This window comes from Aedes aegypti, chromosome 1 (assembly GCF_002204515.2).
Source record: "Aedes aegypti strain LVP_AGWG chromosome 1, AaegL5.0 Primary Assembly, whole genome shotgun sequence".
In the NCBI taxonomy this organism is placed as follows: Eukaryota; Metazoa; Arthropoda; class Insecta; order Diptera; family Culicidae; genus Aedes; species Aedes aegypti.
This window is the reverse complement of record NC_035107.1, coordinates 213,597,436-213,618,176: the sequence shown is the minus strand read 5'-3', so window position 1 is coordinate 213,618,176 and position 20,741 is coordinate 213,597,436. Positions and strand designations below refer to the sequence as shown.

Below are 20,741 nucleotides of genomic sequence, written 5' to 3'. Positions count from 1 at the left end.
GGCGGCGGTAACGCGCAGAAGGTATGCGCACCATTCAAACGCATCATCAAAATTCAAGTCGGCTTGGATATTTTCGTTCTTCATGGACGCAAATGTTTTAAATTTGCTAAATTTGAAACATCTGGTGATTTTTATTATCACTGCGATGATACATCAACATTTTCAGATAATCGCATTACGTGGATGTATCTTGCAGAGCACAATAAACAGGAAGAACACATGTAATCTAACTGAAATAGGTGACCGTTTGCAATAAGTTCATGAAAAAGTTTGTCTTGTTCATTAAATGTTAATTTTGTGTGCAGGAAAGTAATAGCAAGGTTACGAAGAGATGGCCAGAACCGAGCTAGTCAAATCCGTTGAGCTGCTGCTTCTACCAGATAGATTAGATGTAAAATCCTAGGGGGACGACACTTGCAGGTTATCTCCATTTTAGGCCAAAAGTAAGCCGAAATGCAAAAAATGTCCATATGAGTCAAATTTTCAACTAATGGATCATTGAAGGTAGTTTTTTCCAGTGCTCACCGCATCAAAACAAAGGCGCCACTGTATATGGGATTAAACATTGTGTGTTCTGTCAAACACACAAGGCTACGGTGGCCAAGGGGTGGATCACTTTTTCAATGTACATTTAATGTGCATCAATTTGCATCAAATGCATTTTTCCTACATATAAATCAACTTAGCCCTGACATCATCGTATCGTCATAGCAACATAGAAACATGTCATTGTTTGTTTTGAAAAATTAGAAAGCTAGTTAGGGTAGATGTAACAATATTGGAGGTACTAAGCACGATTGAACTTCATTTAACCGCCTAAATTCAAGAAGCGCAATTAATGTATATGTTTATGTGGTAACCGGAAGTAACGACCATTGACTTAATGAGAAAAATGATTTCATCGCAGTAATCCACGGCATGTCAGTGAAAAATAATACCTCCACTATAGGCCTCTGCACTATTTTGATTTTGTATGGGATTTTGACGTTTACTGGCCTTGTTGTTTACACGTTTCGTGAAAGAATGAAAGGGAGAGGTACATTTTTGTGCAGGGTCCCATTGGTACACTGTTCCTTTAGTTGCGGTATATTTTTAATTTGTGTTCCTATAGTTGCGTTATCCGTGGGTTTTTATGGGATCCTCCACTATAGAAACAATTTACCGCAACTATTGGTACAAGCAAGTAAATTTTTAGCAATTTTAGTTATATTTCATCAGTTGTATACCATTTAGAACGCTTGTTTCAACTATTCCGTATATCAACAAGCCAATACGTCGATTAGCAGTGTCGGTTCTGTGGTTAAAGTAATAAAATCAGTGAAAACGGCACTACCGCAACTATAAGAACACCCACAACTAAGGGAACACTTACCCTACTTTTCGTAGTTAAAAATTTTGGTCAGCTGTAAACTTAATTAATCAGTAAATTAATTATAATCACAGATAAATATTATTTAGCATAACATTTATATCTTCTAGGTCATCACTTGAAGTTGGAGCAGACATGATGCCAACCAGCCGATTATTAGAGCTATTGGTTAAAGGATGAACTTTATGTTTCAAAGACAAGATTCTAACTAAATGAAAAATATGAATTTATCAAGAAAAAATAGAACAAGAATAAACAATAGCGTTTCAGTAGTAAATTGGGGATGTAATTGTATTTAAGTCATTAAATAATTTGATTTCTTCTTACTCCCACAAGCTTACATGTTGCCGAATGTCGCTCATTCTGATATTATTTAGCATAACATTTATATCTTCTAGGTCATCACTTGAAGTTGGAGCAGACATGATGCCAACCAGCCGATTATTAGAGCTATTGGTTAAAGGATGAACTTTATGTTTCAAAGACAAGATTCTAACTAAATGAAAAATATGAATTTATCAAGAAAAAATAGAACAAGAATAAACAATAGCGTTTCAGTAGTAAATTGGGGATGTAATTGTATTTAAGTCATTAAATAATTTGATTTCTTCTTACTCCCACAAGCTTACATGTTGCCGAATGTCGCTCATTCTGATAGTTGGTTTCTTGGTTCATGAATCACGTAAATGGAAACTCCAAAAATTGGTACATTTGAATCATTACCATGTGGAGAAAGGATTCTATGCCTTTATTTATTAAATGTTTACTGATATTGTAATCCAGGGATCTATCGGACCGTGAAGAAATCTTCGTAAGAAGAATGTACACTTGCTGTCTGCTATCTAGAAATTCGCTTTTACCATTTACATTTCCCAATGAAACGATTGATTTCTCTCATTCCATGAATCCGTTGTGTAGGACTTCAAAGCTGCAAAAAAGAACAGTTAATTATTTATTATGCAAAGGTATCACTTTGTGTCTAGAAAAGAAAATGTCTACGGAGAGCTTAAGAATTTCTCGTCCCATTCGCTACTCCACCGCTGATATCCGATTGTCCAATGAGTGCAAGAGAATACAGGACCTGAATTTTGTGTGGCCCCGTCAGCAAAGCCAAATAAACCTGCCAGCAAAACATTAGATTTTAATAGGCTCCTAAAGCCATGTCTAAATTTTAGTGCCAAACGCTTAAGTTTAGGCTGAAAACACATGTATTCTCAATTATTTTAATGTTTTTCATTTGTTTAAGTTCAAAAAACATTTTTTTATGTTTACTTAGATTTTGTCACACCCCTTGGCTTGAAATCAAATTTTGGGTGTATTTTGTTTTCCGTGTCCCTTCCGAAATGTCAGATAGGAACAACCCCAGTGTTAAAACTACAACGCCTGTGGTGTTTTTATCGACTAAGCGAACGTCAAACATAATCAAAAGTGTCAAGGTTCATTTATGGGCCTAAATTTTAAATTAAAGTTTGGGCTCATTCATTTATTTCATAACGCTAAAATTGGCTATTTTGGACACCCACCCACCCCCTTGTAACGCTTTTTGTATGAATATTATTCAGTTTTTGTATGGGCCGTAACATTGTTTGGACACCCACCCACCCCCTCCAGCGTTATGAAATTTGTGAATGGGCCCTTTAAATATGATATAACCGTTATTTGAGCGGGAAAAATTGCTAAAGTAGTTGCAGTGACATGCTCTTTCGTGTTATTAAATAAAATCAAGATTTCATTAAACATTTTAGGACCCTATTATGGTATTCATCAACACTTTTAGTGATTGTTGTAGTTTGTGGTTGAACAAGCAACGGTAACATTCGAGCATTGTAGCAATCCATGGATTATTGAAGAACAAGTACATTTGAATGCATTTTAATGCATCCATATCTTCTGATATATCAAATGCTAATGCTTTCCATAGCGTCCGTTTTGGTTATTTTAAAGATCCATTAACTAAAATTGATAATAAATCACTAAAAATCTATGAAATCTGAGAAAATCCGATAAAATCTGTAATAATGTATCGAATTGACAAAAATCGATGGACATCCCTAAAACTCGAATGTCAAATTTTGGTGTTTATTTTGTTTCGGTTTGTGACCGGCATTTCTGTTGGAAAAAAAATCGATTGTCGGACCCACAGAGTGACTATACAAATTACTCAAATTGATAATGCGCAGTTCCCACCTAACTGAACCCCGCACTTCAGAAGTGCGGGCGGGTTCATAAGTGCGGAAACTTCAAACCATTTGTTTTCGTCACTGGCGGGCAAGAAAAGGCAGTGAGTCGGTTTCGCGCTAATGAAAATTGTTTACGTTTTAGCAAAACCATGTGCTTTCAGCTGGATTGCTAGTCTTTTTGTTTTACTTGTTTCACAAAAAAAAATTGCTAGTAAAACATTTGTTAAAGTATTTCTGCTTCTTGAAATAGGCTTGATCCCCTAAAAATTTGCCGATTTCAGACTCCCTCCCACCTCCACATAACAGGTTTTGTATGGAAAATTTAAAAATTTTGTATGGACCGTAACACTATGTAAAACCACAGACAAACAGACGTAACACTTAGAACAAATCTCGATCAAAATCATAGTCACGAGGACATGTGCGCCCAATGCTAAAATTATTGCATTTGGCCGACGAGCCAACAGATGGCGGTAGTGTGCAAACGTCAAACGCGAACAAAAACGATGCGAGCGCTGCGGGTGGCGGATTGGCCACCTACCATATATTTGAATCGACCGTTAAAAAGGTGGTCGATGGACAATGATGAGAGTGTGACGTCTGTTTGTCTGTGGTAAAACCATCACACTCCCCCTATTGCGTTACGTAATATTTGAACGATCCCTTTATGAGAAACGGAACGCGTTCACTGCTTTAGAAATATGTCAAAAAGGCTGTCACTTTTGCGCATGTGTGCGTGCCATGTTGATCAACAAGTGCCGTACGTCTAATCCTCGCGTCCATTCCAGCAAGAGCGGCATGCCCTTTAAAACACCATTCAACCCGCTTGCGAGTCCTTATTCGTGTTCCATCTGTTAGCCCGCGCTGTTCCCGGTTGCCGACGTGTATCTGTGATTCTACGATAGAGACCATGCTTCAATAAAGCTGGAACATACAAGAAACGCCATTTTCTTTCGACGGCGTGGACAAAACCGAGAAAAGTTTGATTTTGCTGAGCACAATGGAAAACCACCCTGGAAGAATTTACTTTTTATTCTGCCATATTTGAGGGGCTTTAGCTCTCGGATAGTTATAGCCTCGATCAAGGCAGATACAGTAAAATCGAGAAATTATCCCCGTGCTGAATCGACTACAACCACGTGTTGATCACAGCCTCGAATCTCTCGGACAGTGCGTTTTCCATAGGCGACGCAAAAGGCAAGCTTACGGTTCTCCTCCAGCGGAATTCAGATGATCCAGAAGATGCTCCTTCAATGCGGGCAAAGTGTCGAACTGCCGGTCGCACTGATTGCATTCCAACCGAGCGTCCATCAAGCTATTGATGTACGCTTCCGGCCGATGTTTGATATGGCCTCTTTCTTGCAGCTCCAGTAGAACGCCTGAAATCACAATTGAGACTTAGCTATTGTTTTCTTTTTACAGAGAATGCTAATCCAACAGAAGTAACTAATTTCCGGATGAAATGCCATTTTGTGGCCATGCAATTCTTTTACTACATTCCTAGGGATTAGCAGCTCCCGTTGAAAGTACAGTTGCCCCACAGTTATGGATAACCCAGATATGGATCAATGTTGGATTAAAAAGCAGAAGTACTCATCAAATAGATTTGCAATTCGCGATGACGAAAGCAATTACCACAGTTGACCCTATGCGTGAAGCTCCGATTTCTTTACATGGCAAAGCATAGGAAGTCAATTTTCAAATGCTTCCAAAAAATTCAAAACAATTAAATTCTGTTAAGTGTACGGGGTTAGATTCATGATAAGCTATAGAATCCGCAGAATATAGAGGAAAATATATAAAAATTAAAATTATGTGTTCAATGAGCCCATCAAAAGTTTATCAACATGTACTGAAAAGATTTTAAATAGCTATTGCGATTAATTTTATATAAGCATTTGAAATTTCACTTCCTATACCATGCCAGGTAAAATTTTTGACGCTTCACGCACAGACTAAACTTTTTTCCAGATGGCAGCACCGTTAGAGCGAATTACACAGACACAAACAATTTTCCTGAGTAAACTAAAGCTATCAGTACACGGTGTCAAATATACTGCTTCGCGTTGAAAAATGCGAAGCTTGATTTTTGACTACCTTTGCCGCGTCGCAACTAGCTCCGCTATAGTGCGCATCAATGCCCTCTACCGTGTGCGTGTGCATCATGCGCACTATTGAAACTCGAGTTGGGACGCGGCAAAGTTGCGATCTTGAATTTAAACATATATTTTTGAATCAATTTTCCTATCTAGAGTTCTGAAGTGAAACGATTTAACTACAATTTGAAAACAACTATATTCTACCGTGCCAGCATGGTAGTTTTGTTGTGTATACCGCCACCATAACTTTTAACCATATTTTAAAAAATGGCCCTTAGTTGATCCTTAACTGCACCCATATGTGGGGCTACTGCAGGATCATTTTTGTACTTACTCTCAAACGGCATAAACAGATCCGTGCGAAAAATATTCCAGTGCTTTACCGTCTTCAATCTTGCGGAAACAAAATCTTTGGAGATGACATGCAGATGCAAGCGATGCATGCTTGGTCGCATGTGAAATCCCATTGCGAATTCCTTCTGATGGCATCGGTTCAATTCGATTGCCTGTTTGGCGAGTTGGAACATTTCCTTCAGCAGCGGAATATGAACGGGGATTAACTGTAACAAGGAAGAAAACTTCATCAATGATTTTAAGGCATATTGATATTACAAGAATGTTGTAATCTAGGAAACTTCTTACCTCATATACGTTGTCGATGTTTGCCCAAGGAAGAACTAGAAAGTGGTGTCGCGCTTTGGGATATTTGTCTCGGATCACAACGGCCAACTCACTCCGAATGATGTGATTGGCCGGACTATTGATATCTCGGATGAGAGCGTATGACCACCCTGCCTTTCCCGTCATTGTTCGATGTCTCAATGACCATAGAAAAATCAGTTTTCTCTAGAAGAGTCATTAATATCAAGATCTTTCTTGAACATTCATGTATGCACCAGCTCAGTGAGCAAGAATTTGAATTCAGCTATTCTTTCATGCAGTGTTGCCACATCTGTTTTTGGTTGAAAAAAATCTTTTTGCTATTCCGTTGCATATCAATCAACTTTTCAATGAGGCCTACTTTTCCTGCCAAAGGAACAGTTCTGAAAAGTGCTACTTTTCAGCACTCATTTCGGTGCTGAAAAGTAGAACTTTTCAGTGCTGTTTTTATATGCGTTAATCGAATATCCCAGTCTCTTCATGCCATTGCATCGGTTTCTATATCCGTTGTGCGATCTGGCGATTGGCGATTCTAATTTGGAATCGGATCTCCAGCATTTTTGTAGTCAGTTACTGTTTGTGCTGTCTTACCTGTTCTTTTCTCCAAAAGGAAATCTAGTTCTCTATATCGCGAGTTGTAACACTTTTGACATTCATGGGTACTACTGTATCATAGCCTACGTGATTGAAAAAAAAACTGAATTGATACTACGCATGGATGTATGCCCATGTGAGTTCTCTTTGAATGTTTGTTTGTGCTTTTAGAATGCATCCAGCAAAAGAAGCATTTTTCAAATTAATGTTGTATCCAACTCGTTGCAAAACTGGATTTTTTCAGAGCTTGTTGTGTTTATCAAACTCGGCGAGCCTCGTTGAATAAATGTACAACTCATGCAATGCTGAAAAAATCATAATTTTGCAGCTTGTTGCATTTCATCTTAATACCACACAGAGACGGGATACAACTCAATTTTGGGTTGTGTCAACGCAATTCCGTAGTGGAGCCCAATATCTCAATTTTGGCTAAATTTCCAAGGTCCCCTTAAGGTAGTTTGCCTTTAATTCCAGTAGAAAGATATACTCAATTTGGGGTTGATTTAACGCAAAATTGTGTTCTTTTATCCCAAGCATAAGAAAAGTTGCATTTACCCAAATTTGGCTTATTGGGCCAAAGTACCTCCATTGGGTAGATGGAGCTCTCCTTATTTTTGACAACATTCGTGAAATTAAAAATAACAGAGATTTTGGGTTAAAAGTATAATCGATTTACTGAATTTTGGGGAAAGTATACTCAAAAATAGGTAAAAAATGTTCACCGTGCATATTGGGATTCCGACTGAAATCTTTGGGATTCCAACTATAATCGTTGGGATTCCGCCTGGAATTCTTGGGATTCCGCCTTGAGAATCATTGGGATTCCGCCTTGAGAATCCTTGGGAATCCTTGGGATTCCACCTTGGAAATCCTTGGGATTCCGCCTGGAATCCTTGCATATTCCGACTGGAATCCTTGGAATTCCGACTGGCATCGTTGGGATTCCAATTAAAATCATTGCAAATCTCACTGGAATTTTTGAAATTCCGACTGAAATCCTTGGAATTCTACTAGGACTCCATTTGTTTTCGCAAAAGTCCCAGTAGAATTGAAAAGTTGTATTGGATTCACAAAGATTCCAGTCGGATTCGCAAGTAATCTAATCGTCGCAAAAGTCCCAAGAGAATTCAATAGTCGTATTGGCTTCACAAAGATTCCAGTCGGATTCGCAAGCACTCCAATCAGAGTCGCAAGCATTCCATTCGGATTCGCATGAATTTTATTAGGTATCGCAAGGAATTCAGTCAGGAGTGGATTCCAGTACAATTCGCAAGGATTCCAGTCGGATTCCCAATAATTTCAGTCGAAATCGCAAGAATTCCAGTCGGATTTGAAAGAATTTCAATCAGAGTCTCATGGATTTCAGTTCAAAGTTTCCGGTCGGATTCACAAAGATTTCAATGGTATTCACAAGGATTCCCGTCGGATTCGCAATTTTTCTAGTCCCATTCGCAAGGATTCCAGTTGGATTCGCGAGGATATCATTATGATTCACAAGGAATTCAGCTGGATTTGCAAACATTCCAGTCGGACTCGCAAGGATTCCAATAGTATTCTTGAGTTTTCCAGTCAGAACTCCAAAGATTCCAATCGGAATCCCAAGGATTCCAGTCAATCTCAAGGATTCTAGTAGGAATTACGACTACGGTATACCATAGGGGGGACTATGGGAATACCAGTCGGAGTCTTAGGTATTCTAAATAAAATTAATTTAAAAAAAAATGCAATACAAGCACCTCACTGAAATCCAACAAACCTCGTTGGATGAATGTACGATTCGTGCTGTAAAAATCATCATTCTGCAACTTGTTGCGTAAACTACTATTCGTATCGAAAAAATCTGCGATCAAAGATATCGGTAGGCAATAACAGGAAAAATCTGTGTAAATGAAGATAAATCTGTATATTTAGCATCACTGCATCCCTGTAGGACCGTACCACCCACGAGAAGATATCGCCCGTGATTGTTTTATAATATTTTTGTTATGGCTATTGCGGCGCTTATATTAAATCCACATCCAGCGGCGGCGGTAACGCGCAGAAGATATGCGCGCAATTCAAACGCAACGTCAAAATTCAAGTAGGTTTGGATTTTTTCGTTCTTCAAGGACGCAAATGTATCAAATTTGTCAAATCTGAAACATTTGGTGATTTTCATTATCACTGCGACGGTATATTGACATTTTCAGATAATCGCCTTACGTGGATTTATCTTGCAGAGCACAATACATCGCTCATGCGAGTTTAGGGTAAAGAGAATCTGTAGAAGATTTTTACAAATGATAAAATGAATAGGTGGCGGAAGGGAGCGACAAGATTTAAGTTTTATTAGTTGGTGAAAATTGAGCAAGCCATCGTAGAGTCAGTAAGCATCGAAGCGTGCTGTATTTTGCCTAACTTCTCTACTGGAGAAGGGTTGACTCAAAGCTGTGGGCTTTGCTACCGACTTAGGCAAAATACAGGAGGCTTCAATGTGCTCATATACTGACGGCAATCACACGAACGGTACTATCGATTATTGACAGATATTGGGAATTGATTAAAATATTCTACAGACTCTTTTTACCTTTGAGTCGCATGACCAAAATAGCCATAACTTCATATGGAATTTTTTAAGCATATGGGTAAACGTGGTTTACGGCTTAAGCGAAAGCAACCATATGATTAAAAAATTCTATAAATTCATTTAATGATAAAACCCATGTTATATAATATTTTTGTGAAAGATGTGATACACATGGAAGATTATAATTCAAGGAATATGTTGAGTACATTTAAGTTAACTCTTGTTCCGTAGATAAATTTAAACAAGGACGATAAGTTAGTGCTGCCGAAAATACCCTCAGGGTGCCGAAGGCATCATTCACCCTATATGCAGTGCCTTCCCGATTTTGGCAACACCCGATTTTGGCAACATTTTCTTCCCGATTTTGGCAACACATTGAAAAATATTTTCAATTGATTATTAAGTACAGAAACCTAATATTGTGAGTTGAAACAAAATGAAAATAAGTCCAAATGAAAATGTTTGTGACCATTGCGAGCTAATGTTGAAGGTACTTATAAGTAAAATGCGCATATTTCAAAGTTACTGTTTAACGTATAGGAGAATTTTCATAAAGCAAACATGCTGTATAAATAATTGCTACATTGTTTAAAAAGTATAATAATTTGGTGGAATAGAATGGTAATCGATAGTAAAAACAAGTGCAATAAAAGCATCATAAGTTAAGATGATCAGCTTTACTGTTGATCTCTGATGTTTTGTTATTATTGTGCTTGTAATTTTTTTTTTCAACGTATCAATAGGATTATGTGTGGCAGTATGAAGATCTTGAAAATGTTTTCAAATTATCTCGTGATCATTGATTAGTTCATCCGTAAAAGATTTTATTGAATAATTGATGAGTGATATTATTTGGGTATTTCTGTAGGCATTTCAGTAACAGTTTTGCATAACACTAGATGACAATTTGGGCGAATTGTAGAAAATGGGTTTTGAAGTAGTCATTGAAAAACTTTTGTAGAAGGATTCAAAAAGTGAGTAAAAGAAGAGCCCATGATCAAAATTCCTTGAACAATGTTAACATTTATATGGTTCTTCTTCCTGTCGTATTTATCAAATACATACATTTGGAATTCAACTCTAGCAATCTAGATCAGATTGACGCTTCTTCAACAGTCAAAAGTTTTACTGAACACATCCTTGCGATAATTAAAGAGTGGTATAGAAGAATATTTGGCTGCACACTTTAGACACCTCTACAGTTAAAAAGAAGAAATAATTAATGAGGAATACAACTTTTTCGCTTGACTCCGCATCTAAGCTACATTTTTTTGCTCTCCGTTTTCATTTTCACAGATGTTATAGAAATCAAATCGAAACATTAGGAATACATGTAGCGATTGTATCTCTACCAATAGCATCAATTGGTGAAATCCTCGAGTAAATTCATATGTGCCAAAGAGATTCTGCAAGCAGTTTCTTAACGAGTTCGTAAAAAAATCTAATTGAAAAAAAATCTCTTGAAAAATGAACCGCAATGAAAGGAATGAAATTTGAAATTTCGGCTACAAAACTTTCAATAATTTTCGGTTTGAATATGACTCCTCGCGTTGCACATTTCTTCTTTAACATGATTATTTTTTCAAGAAATATCTTCCAATCCTTCTTATTCTTGGCATTACGTCCTCACTGGAATAGAGCCTGCTTCTCAGCTTAGTTTCAATTAGCACTTCAACAGTTATTAACTGAGAAGTTTCTATGCCATTTTCGCATGCGTATACCGTGTGGCATGTACGATGATACTCTGTTTCCCAAGGAAGTCAAGAAAACTTCCCTTACGAAAAGATTCTGGACCGACCGGAAATCGAACCCACGCCTTCAGCATGGCTTTGCTTTGTAGCTGCGGACTCTAACCACTCGGCTCAGGAAGGCCCCAATCCTCTAATAATTAATTTTGCAAATCTCAGCTTGATTATTCCCGAATCTCATGCTGCAGCAAATGAGCATAATGCTTAAAAAGAACTCGTCATTAACTCTATTTCTGTGTGCATGGCGGTGCCAGTCTCGACAAAAAAGCTGACATTACATTTCAACCGTGATAACATTGATAGTAATAGTAAGAAGTAATTTAGAAGAACTTCCACTTAGAACCTTGTTCACTAGTAAGACGTGTGGTCACCAAAAATGCGCTCTAAGTTCAAGAAATCCCTAAAATAAACCCACCCGAAAGGATCCTCAAATCAACCTGCATTCATAATCTGCTACTTTCAATATGGTCTGGCTTTAAAGCTGCACATTTGCGCTCTAGAACAGTCGCAAATGGCCACTGAAAGTAATACCACGCTTGTACTGTGCACAACAAGCGTGCTTATTAGATGGTGCATATAATCAGTACCAGATGTTTCTGCTTTTGAATCAAAAGCTTAACTGAAGAAGGCTTCCAGACATTTTTCACATCATTTGTAGTAATTACCATGCATTTTCTGATACTTTTAGAGATTTAGAATGATAAAAACATAAGCTTTTTAAAATTCCCGAATTTGACAACATCCCCATTTTGGCAACATAAAAATCGAGCCTTGTTGTCAAAATCGGTAAAGCACTGTAGTGGCTTTTCTCAGCGAGAATTACTCCTACACTCAACATAATCCAAACGTCATTGTTACGTGGAAACATACGTGATTTTTTTCCATCGCACTTTTCTCGTAGCACCTACGTGAATCATTGGTAGCACAGAATGAACGCATGAACTATTGAACTCCGTTTGATCCACCAGCGTTACACGTACGAGCTACGTGGATTTTCCCGTAGCTTTTACGAAGCGTTTCAATAAGTCCTACATTGTTTTCCCTTTAAATTTATTGAAATGGAAGCCCACCTTATTTCCAATAAACTTCTGAAGTAAACTATTTCCCAATTTGAAAAATGTAAACCAACTATAAAAATTGAGATATTTATTTTATTGAAACTAAGCTTTTCGAATAAAAAATCCAGCGAGATATTCAATGTTGCTCCCATATTTTCTGGTCGATTCTGCTGTAGCCTTTACATGCTATAATATGAATGAAATCAGGTATAAAATATGAATTAATACAAGATTCTTCGGTATTCAACGAGTACATACACACTTAAACGGATTCGCCGGAAACCCAAAAGCTGATATCTCGGTAACAAATTGACGATTCTCGGTAAAACTTGTACCGAGATCTCGGTGAACGTTTACCGAATCTCGGTAACGTTTGCCGAGATCTCGGCAAAAAATTTGGATTGCCGAAATATCGGTAAAATAAGTACCGAGATTCAGCATTGAAAATTACCGAACTCTCAGCTGTTGGGTTCTCGGCGAAAATTTTTACTGAGGTCGGTGAAATAATTTAAGTGTGTACCTTTAAATCAATCTTAAATGAGGTTTGAAGTTCAGCAGCTCCTTACGTTCTTCGAAAGTCTAGCGGACGCCATCTTAGCATATGCGATATGCAAACCCAAGTAACCATGAAGCTATATATGCATACTTTATGTTTGCTCTATAGTGCGCTATCAGATTTTGTTTTAAAGTGACATAACCTTTAAGAGCTTTATAAAGCATAATTGAAGTGGGAAAGGGCCCCACAACAACCAAATTAATGCAATACTTGGTAAAGCAGTTTTAATGCACAAGCCCTACTAAAGCATTTATGTTTGTATATTTAGGGTTCATGATGTATATTAGCTTAAAATAATGTATGTTTAGGGCTTGCGTTAAAAATAAACAAACAATGAATCCATTGACTACCTTTCAATGGTTTTCTTTACCAGCTCAATGATTTTTTTTTTGTTGGAATCAGGATTCGAACCCACAACTAGGATGATGGTGTGGTGGATGCCTGGCGCGTTGGTGTCCTGTGCTAAAGCTGCTGATGTAATAAGGTAGGATAAAAGTTCCTTATAAACGAAGCCACTGTGTGTATTAACATTACTATTGGCCCAATTATTGCGAATAGAAAAAATTCTCTTCGGCGATTGATTTCCTTTCCTCACCAAATGAAACATCAATAGAAAGAATTTGATCACCATTCTTTCTCGTAGAGGAAATAAGAGAACATAACCCACAAAACAAAGCCCAACAAAAAGATTTTAGGGGAGAGAAATTGATCGACATTTCTTCTCGCTCCTTATGAGTAAAAGATAGATAAAATACAACAATTCTGATTGAATACATATATCCTTGGATCATGAAATGGGGGTTCGAGATGAAAGAAAGTCATTTCATTATTCTTCCATATCCCACAAAACGTAATGAGCGAGTGCGAACGTGCTCGATCGTCTTACTTATTTATTTCAGATTCAAGTGCGTTCAATGAGGTTATGCAATCTTGTATGACAGCATAACTGTATGAATATACTCTAAACGCTTAGCATAATGCTATATTAAAATAATGCTACAAAGCATTTACAATGTTAATCAAATGCATTATTGCTTGACAGTTATTGAATAAATGCATGATAACATTATTAATGCAAAAAATTTTGACTTTCGACCAAATTAATGCAATAATATAATGCTTGTGGTTACTTGGGAATGTCAAAATGAATTTGGATACCTATAGTGATTACGGATACGTATACGTATACGTATATATAGTGATTATGGATACGTATACGTGATTTTCTTGTAAGTGTGATAGGTAACCCCAAGTGATAATCACCGAGTCTCCATTTGATGGTTATGTATGGTTTAGTAAGTATTACATTAGTCAGGTGAAGTGAAGGTAAAATAAATTTCGAATGGTCTACGTGATTTTCACGTAGCAATGACGTTTGGATTTTTTTGAGTGTAGGCTACTTCTGCTACATGTCTTGTGCTATATGCACTGGCTGATAAACCAACTTAAAAGTACGATTATACCAAAAAAATGAAGAGCTATGAGAATAATTGATAATAGGAGGAAAATGTTCTTGACAAAATAATTTGATTCAATAGCGTTTTAAGCTTCTAGATTTTTTAATGCATATTGAAGCTATTTCAAAGTGGAACAATATCAAAGCTTGTGTCTTTTGAACTGAATTGTATTTGATAATAAGACTGCCTCATTTTTATATCGTCTGTAAGAGCTCTGATCATCATTGTAAACTGAACGGAACTTTCGAGTGCGCCAGTATGCTTTATTAAATATTAAAGTTTATTAATAACTGCGTATTCATGCGAAAACAGATCATTTTTGGCCTGCGTTCAGTGAAGAAACCTCAAATGGTATCAATGAGCTGTTTGCATACTTAAAACAGCTGAATGGGCGAAGAAAAGAAAATAACTTACAGATATTTGTGACAATATCTCACATTAAAATTTATTAGACGCAAGACATTACGCAATTTTTTTTAATTATTTTCTCAAAGAATATCATGAGAAATTATTTCAAGTGTTTGCCCAAAGCTCCAGATATTAATCCGAAGATTTACTCAGGCTAGGATAGATGGATAAATTTCTTTATTTGAGAGATTTGCAGCCCGAGGCTAGCTCAGGAATTTATGTAGTGATTTTTTCGTAAAAGAATTTTGTTTTAAATGTTTCAAAAACTCCAAAGATGCCTCCAGGGATTTCTTAAAAATTGTCCTTCATAATTTCTTTAAGATTTTAACAAGGAATTTTTCTAAGGATATCTCCAGGAATTTTTCAAAAATTTCTTTAGAAATAATTTAGAATAATTTAGAAGAATTATTCTTTAAGATTTCTAAAAGAAGTCTACAGATTTGTCCAGGAAATGTGAATGATTTTTTTCAGAAATTTGAAAAATGTTCCAAAAAAAATTGTGAGGTGTTTCTAAACCAAATTTGAAAAAAAGCAAAAAAAATGTGTAGGATTTTTCTGGCAAAATTAGTATGGAACTTTAAATAAACTTTTGTATGTTCCATATTTGTTTGTTTTTTTTTTTTTTTTTTTTTGAGAAATGGTTTGGAAGAACTGCTGTTGTAATTCTCCGATGAAATTGGAAATATTTATAAAAAAAAACTAGAAGAACAATATGATGGAAACACACTATTGAGTTTTGGAGAATTCTTTGAAATAGATTTTCTCGAACAACCCCTCGAGTATACTTTGGAGAAATTCTTTGTAGTTAACGTGGATGAAATGACGTAGACATTTTTGTAGGGTTTCTTGAAAAAATAAAAATCCTAACAATTTCTTTCAAAAACTCTGGAATTAACCTTGGGGTTTTCTATGAAGAAAATCTGTAAAAATCTTTGGAAAATCAACTGGAAATCTTGATTGAAGGATTGTTAGAAAAATATCTAGAGGATGTCCTAAGATAGTGTTTGTGAAAATTTTCATAACAATCTCTTAGCACAGCGGTCTTCATATCGTGCGATCACGCTGAAATGGTCATTTACAATTGAAAATTTAAATGATAAATTCTCATTTAAGACTAGATTTGTGCTTTTGAAATTTAGATGTGGTTTCGATTATTCCTCACCTTGTGATGTTTGAGGAGTTATGGTAGATGATCAGATGCCATGCACATGTTGATGATAATCGATCAATGTCTTATGCACATGTTGATGATAATAGGGTCCTAAAGCCATGTCCCAATTTTAGTGCCAAACGCTTAAGTTTAGGCCAATAACACATGTTTACTCAATTTTCTAATGTTTTCCGTTGGTTTGAACCCAAAAAACATTTTTTTAGATTTTGTCACACTCCTTGGCTTAAACTCAAATTTTGGGTGTATTTCGTTTTCCGTGTCCCTTCCGAAATGTCAGATAGGAACAACCCCAGTGTTAAAACTAAAACCCCTGTGGTGTTTTTGTCGACTAAGCGAACGTCAAACATGATCTTAAGTGTCAAGGTTCATTTATGGACCCAATTTTTAAATTAAAGTTTAAACATGATATAGCCGTTATTTGAGCGAGAAAAATTGCTAAAGTAGTTGCAGTAAGATGCTCTTTCGTGTTATTGAATAAAAACAAGGTTTCATTAAAAATTTTAGGACCCAATTGATACCTTGATACATAATTAGGAATATTTCACGACTTTCATCAAAATTGTATTATATTATTATATTTCCGATTGTGCTATAATTGTGGTTAACCTATTTCAGACTCACTAATAAAAGTTTAAAAAAGACATGTTTTGCTATCTAAATTCACTCAGTTGTTCAAAGTAACAACAAAAGTCGGACAATTTCTCAACCTTTTCAAGCAACGAATTTTGAAATATTTGATTAAAAGAAAAACAAATATAGTTCCATTAGATGCCTAATTGTAACAGTCTTATCTTGAACAAAAAAAGTTTGCTCAATCAAATAGAACAAATATTTTTAGATTAATATTAAAAATTATATCAAAACTACTGAAAGTTTGACCAACATAAATGTTACTTCACGATTTTAGAAGAAATTATTGGGTCGATTTGAGCGAGTAAAAAAATCTAGATTTCGAACGTGAATCAATTTCGAACTCCGCGTAACAATTATATTTTAAAAAATGCACCGCGAGCCTAAAAGGCTGAAAACCCCTGTCTTAACATATTACTGGAGATGGTAACGCTGAAGTGGTCAACAATTTCCTGGAGCAAATTCTGGATAAATTACCCAGTATATTCTTTGAAAAATCGCTGGAAGAATACCTAAGAGAATTGGTAGAGGAATCTCTAGAAGAATTTCTGGAGAGATCCTAGTAGGAGTCCCTGGAAGTATCCCAAATGAAATCTCTGGAGAAACCACTAGGATAATTCTCGAAGCTTTTCCTCGAGAAGTCTAAATTGTTCCAAATAATTAGTGGAAAAGTCTCGTAACAGTCTCTGAAGGTATCTCTGGAGCCGACACAATTTTGCATCAGAATTTATTGCGAGCAAGATATAGAAAAAAAACAGACTTCAAAAACTGTTTCGGTTAAAAAAAAACTTCAGAGACCTTTCATCAAAAATAGAGGCTTGTATCCAGCTTTTTACGCTAGCTTGCCATAAAAATTGAATCACCCCTTTTTGACGTTCCTTGAGTACACTATAATATTTTTATGGTTCAATCTAAGCAAGCTTTATGTCGCTGAAAAATTTGCATGTTTATGCAAACGAAAAAAAATCCTTTATTCAGGTAACAAAAATCTGAAAGTTTTTTTTTCCGGATTTACTGCGTTTAATACAGTTTAATACTATTTTTACCATTTTAGATTTATGATAAGCAGCCGTGGACTGGTGCCTGGTTATTCTCGATAGGTTATTTTGAAAACTGAACAACGTGAATTATTGTTACAAACTTTACAACGAATTTAGTGCCAAACAAATTGCACCAGTGATCAAATACTAATGATTGTTTTTATTGTTCTGTAAGACGTACCTTACACGACCTTTGAATGAATTTATGGAGTTCGTGGCTATTCTCGTCTAAAGAACAGGGCGCCAAACCCCCTTCCCCTGGCGCTTACTGGGCCTTTTTTTGAATACGAAGGAGTGAAACATTTTTTTAACACCCAAGTGATCAAATAGGTAGATAGACTGTCCCCCACAAATGATAGGCCTATTATAAACATGCCAATTTCCCGACAATAGTTAAGAAATATGGATTTATTCTACGAGTGGCGTGAGGTGAGAAACCTCGGTCTCGTGTAGCGACGTGACAATATACGACTCGAGTGAAATGACTCTCCACGGCGAGTCGCTTTACTCGGGTCTGGAATTGCCACCTCGCTATACGAGACCGAGATTTCTCATCCCACTCGCAGAATAAACCCAAATGTAACAGCATGTATGAATGACATAGACCTGGACGAAGATCTGTATTCGAACATCTCAGACTACTTTAAAACATCCTTGTAAGTTTTAATTTATCCCCTCTTCCGTAAAGTTTCCCGGATAAAAACGTATCATTCAGTGAATGGAATAAACCATTAATGTACAATATAACGTATTGGATACAATACAGCGTATTGTAATTGAATGTCGAAGCAATATTATTCTTGTTTGGATATACAATTCAAAAACAATATAATATATTGTAACAGAACATTGTATTGTTTTCAATTGGTTTTATACCTTACAATTTTGGTCAAATTCCTATTTTCGCGTAAAACAACTGTTGCTTTTTTCTATGTAGCTTTGCTGAAAGAAATAAACAAAACAAGTTCAGAAAGCAAGAAATGTTGGGTGAAAAAAATTCAAAAAGTTAAAATAAGTAGTTTTTTAGAAGTCACTTGACATTAGCTGTAACGACGAAAGCAACCATGATACAGTTCGTTGAATTGTTTTTGTATTGTACAACAATACACGAATTGCTAATCAAGACAATACATGAACATTATATCGTATTGTATTTTCAAAATGTTTGTATGAGAAAATATCTATATTTGTATTGTTACGATACTTAACCACCCATACATTATATTGCAAAAATCTCATATACCATTCAGTGAACTGTTCAAAACAATATATTGTACTGTAATTGTATTGTCATTTTACATATACTGTACTGTATTTCCAATATATTGAATGGTACTGTTACAATACGTTATATTGGTTTTGTATTGTATTTTTTATTCGGGTTACGGAAGGTCATAAAAAATATAATGGCCGAGCCAGTTTGGATTATGTTTGTTGATTGTGTTTATCAGAGAATTAGAGCCAATAACGATGTAAAAAATGCCGTCCTTTCGAATTTCTTTATCGTCAATAATTAGGTCAGAAACGCTTTTCTCGTGTCGATGCCTAAAATAAATAGAAAGAAGCTGGTTAAAAAATAGGTGAATATTGCAATATAAAAGAAAAACACAGCTGCAAAACAAACCCAGTAAAAATATTTGACATTGCAATCAACAATCGAAGAGCATGGCCTACTAAGACCTAACTATAAAATCGGTTGGCAGCAAATGTCTTAGTCAAATCACCCTCCACAGTTTTATAGCTAGCGTAAAAAGCTGGATAAAAAAGAGACCAAGTCTTTAAAAAGAGACCTGCTATCAGCCCTAAAATTGATAAATTGATTGTTTCGACGTTTTAAATTGAAAGTTGTTTATATTCTAAATTACTGTCCCGATATCAGTTTTCGTGTTTTTCAAATTTAGAACAATTTTAAAAATCGTGCATGAAAATTGATCAAATATTATTCCTAAAAATAAATCTCGTCTTGGAAAGTCGATAAAGTTTCATATCCGAAAATCCTCATTCAACAGCTCAAGGAGCATTTTGAAAGCGGCGCAACCGAATTTTTTTAAGCGTTCCGACGTGAAAATCCTTTGTCATGGCTGTAAGGAAAGTGACAAGCAATTGTGAGATCACTTGTAGCAAGGACCATTTTGTCCCAGTTCACCAAAAGTGGAAATAACGAAGTGTGTGTAGATCTACGATTCACTGGATTTAAAGTGCTTCTTGTTTAAGATGTATGTGTAGTGGCGCAATGTCGAAAAGGGCCTCCAGCGCTGCTGTGGGAGTTGTAGAGAACGCACCAGACATCGCCATCAAGCACATCCTTTGGAGATGGCCTCACTTCGCCCTTTTGCCACCACACAAGACATCCACATGCCAATTTTGGTCGAACAACTGTTGTGTAAATCCATTTGATATACTTGGGTTTGAGGCCCCAAGTTTTACCAAAGGTTCGCCGGCATTGACCGAAGGCCATGCAAGCTTTTTTGACTCTGAAATCAATGTGAGGTGTCCAAGAAAGTTTGGAATCTAGAACGACTCCGACATACTTTACTTGATCGGTTACTTTAATCTCAGTGCCAAAAAGACATTGTTTTATTTCAAGAATACAAAGATCCGTTCGCTAAAAACTCTACTTTATTGTACATCCGAACTGTCGATCATCCAGGTAACAACTGAACTCTTTCTTCACGTCGGGGTCATTTAAACATTACGCTCAGAGGGAGCAACCACTAACTACATAATAATATAAATCTTCCCCCTTTTGATTAAAAACTTAATTCATATCATAATCACGATAACGGCTCGGCAATCTCATGGTTCTCTTTGCCCGAATAAAAAATACAATACAAAACCAATATAACGTATTGTAACAGTACCATTCAATATATTGGAAATACAGTACAGTATATGTAAAATGACAATACAATTACAGTACAATATATTGTTTTGAACAGTTCACTGTATGGTATATGAGATTTTTGCAATATAATGTATGGGTGGTTAAGTATCGTAACAATACAAATATAGATATTTTCTCATACAAACATTTTGAAAATACAATACGATATAATGTTCATGTATTGTCTTGATTAGCAATTCGTGTATTGTTGTACAATACAAAAACAATTCAACGAACTGTATCATGGTTGCTTTCGTCGTTACAACTAATGTCAAGTGACTTCTAAAAAACTACTTATTTTAACTTTTTGAATTTTTTCAC

The 20,741-nt window shown here is 36.0% G+C and overlaps 1 protein-coding gene across 3 annotated transcripts; it reads right to left on the bottom strand.

The window, feature by feature from the left end:
* Window positions 1–1,633: 1,633 nt before the first annotated feature.
* On the bottom strand, window positions 1,634–6,752 carry LOC5565705 (aprataxin-like protein). Of its 3 annotated transcripts, none has more exons than XM_021857502.1 (4): window positions 6,291–6,739; window positions 5,983–6,226; window positions 4,757–4,928; window positions 1,634–2,297 (listed from the first exon to the last, which is right to left on the bottom strand). In XM_021857502.1, exons 1-4 carry the CDS (start codon window positions 6,453–6,455, stop codon window positions 2,264–2,266), a joined length of 615 nt encoding a protein of 204 aa, XP_021713194.1. In that variant the 5' UTR covers window positions 6,456–6,739; the 3' UTR covers window positions 1,634–2,263. The 3 variants fall into 3 exon arrangements, with proteins under 3 accessions (XP_021713194.1, XP_021713193.1, XP_001650061.2); XM_021857501.1 differs by lacking the exon at window positions 1,634–2,297 and adding an exon at window positions 4,169–4,445 and having other exon boundaries at window positions 6,291–6,752; XM_001650011.2 differs by lacking the exon at window positions 1,634–2,297 and adding an exon at window positions 4,169–4,445 and having other exon boundaries at window positions 5,983–6,208; window positions 6,291–6,719.
* Between the last annotated feature and the right edge of the window lie 13,989 nt (window positions 6,753–20,741).

What these genes read in the sequence shown, in the direction of transcription:
- LOC5565705 (XM_021857501.1), bottom strand. Translation starts at nt 6,455, where the DNA reads ATGACGGGAAAGGCAGGGTGGTCATACGCTCTCATCCGAGATATCAAT. An exon ending in ACATCGACAACGTATATGAG is followed by an intron (nt 6,227 to 6,290) that starts GTAAGAAGTTTC and finishes TCATTGATGAAG; the next exon opens with TTTTCTTCCTTGTTACAGTT. An exon ending in TCTGTTTATGCCGTTTGAGA is followed by an intron (nt 4,929 to 5,982) that starts GTAAGTACAAAA and finishes TTGTGATTTCAG; the next exon opens with GCGTTCTACTGGAGCTGCAA.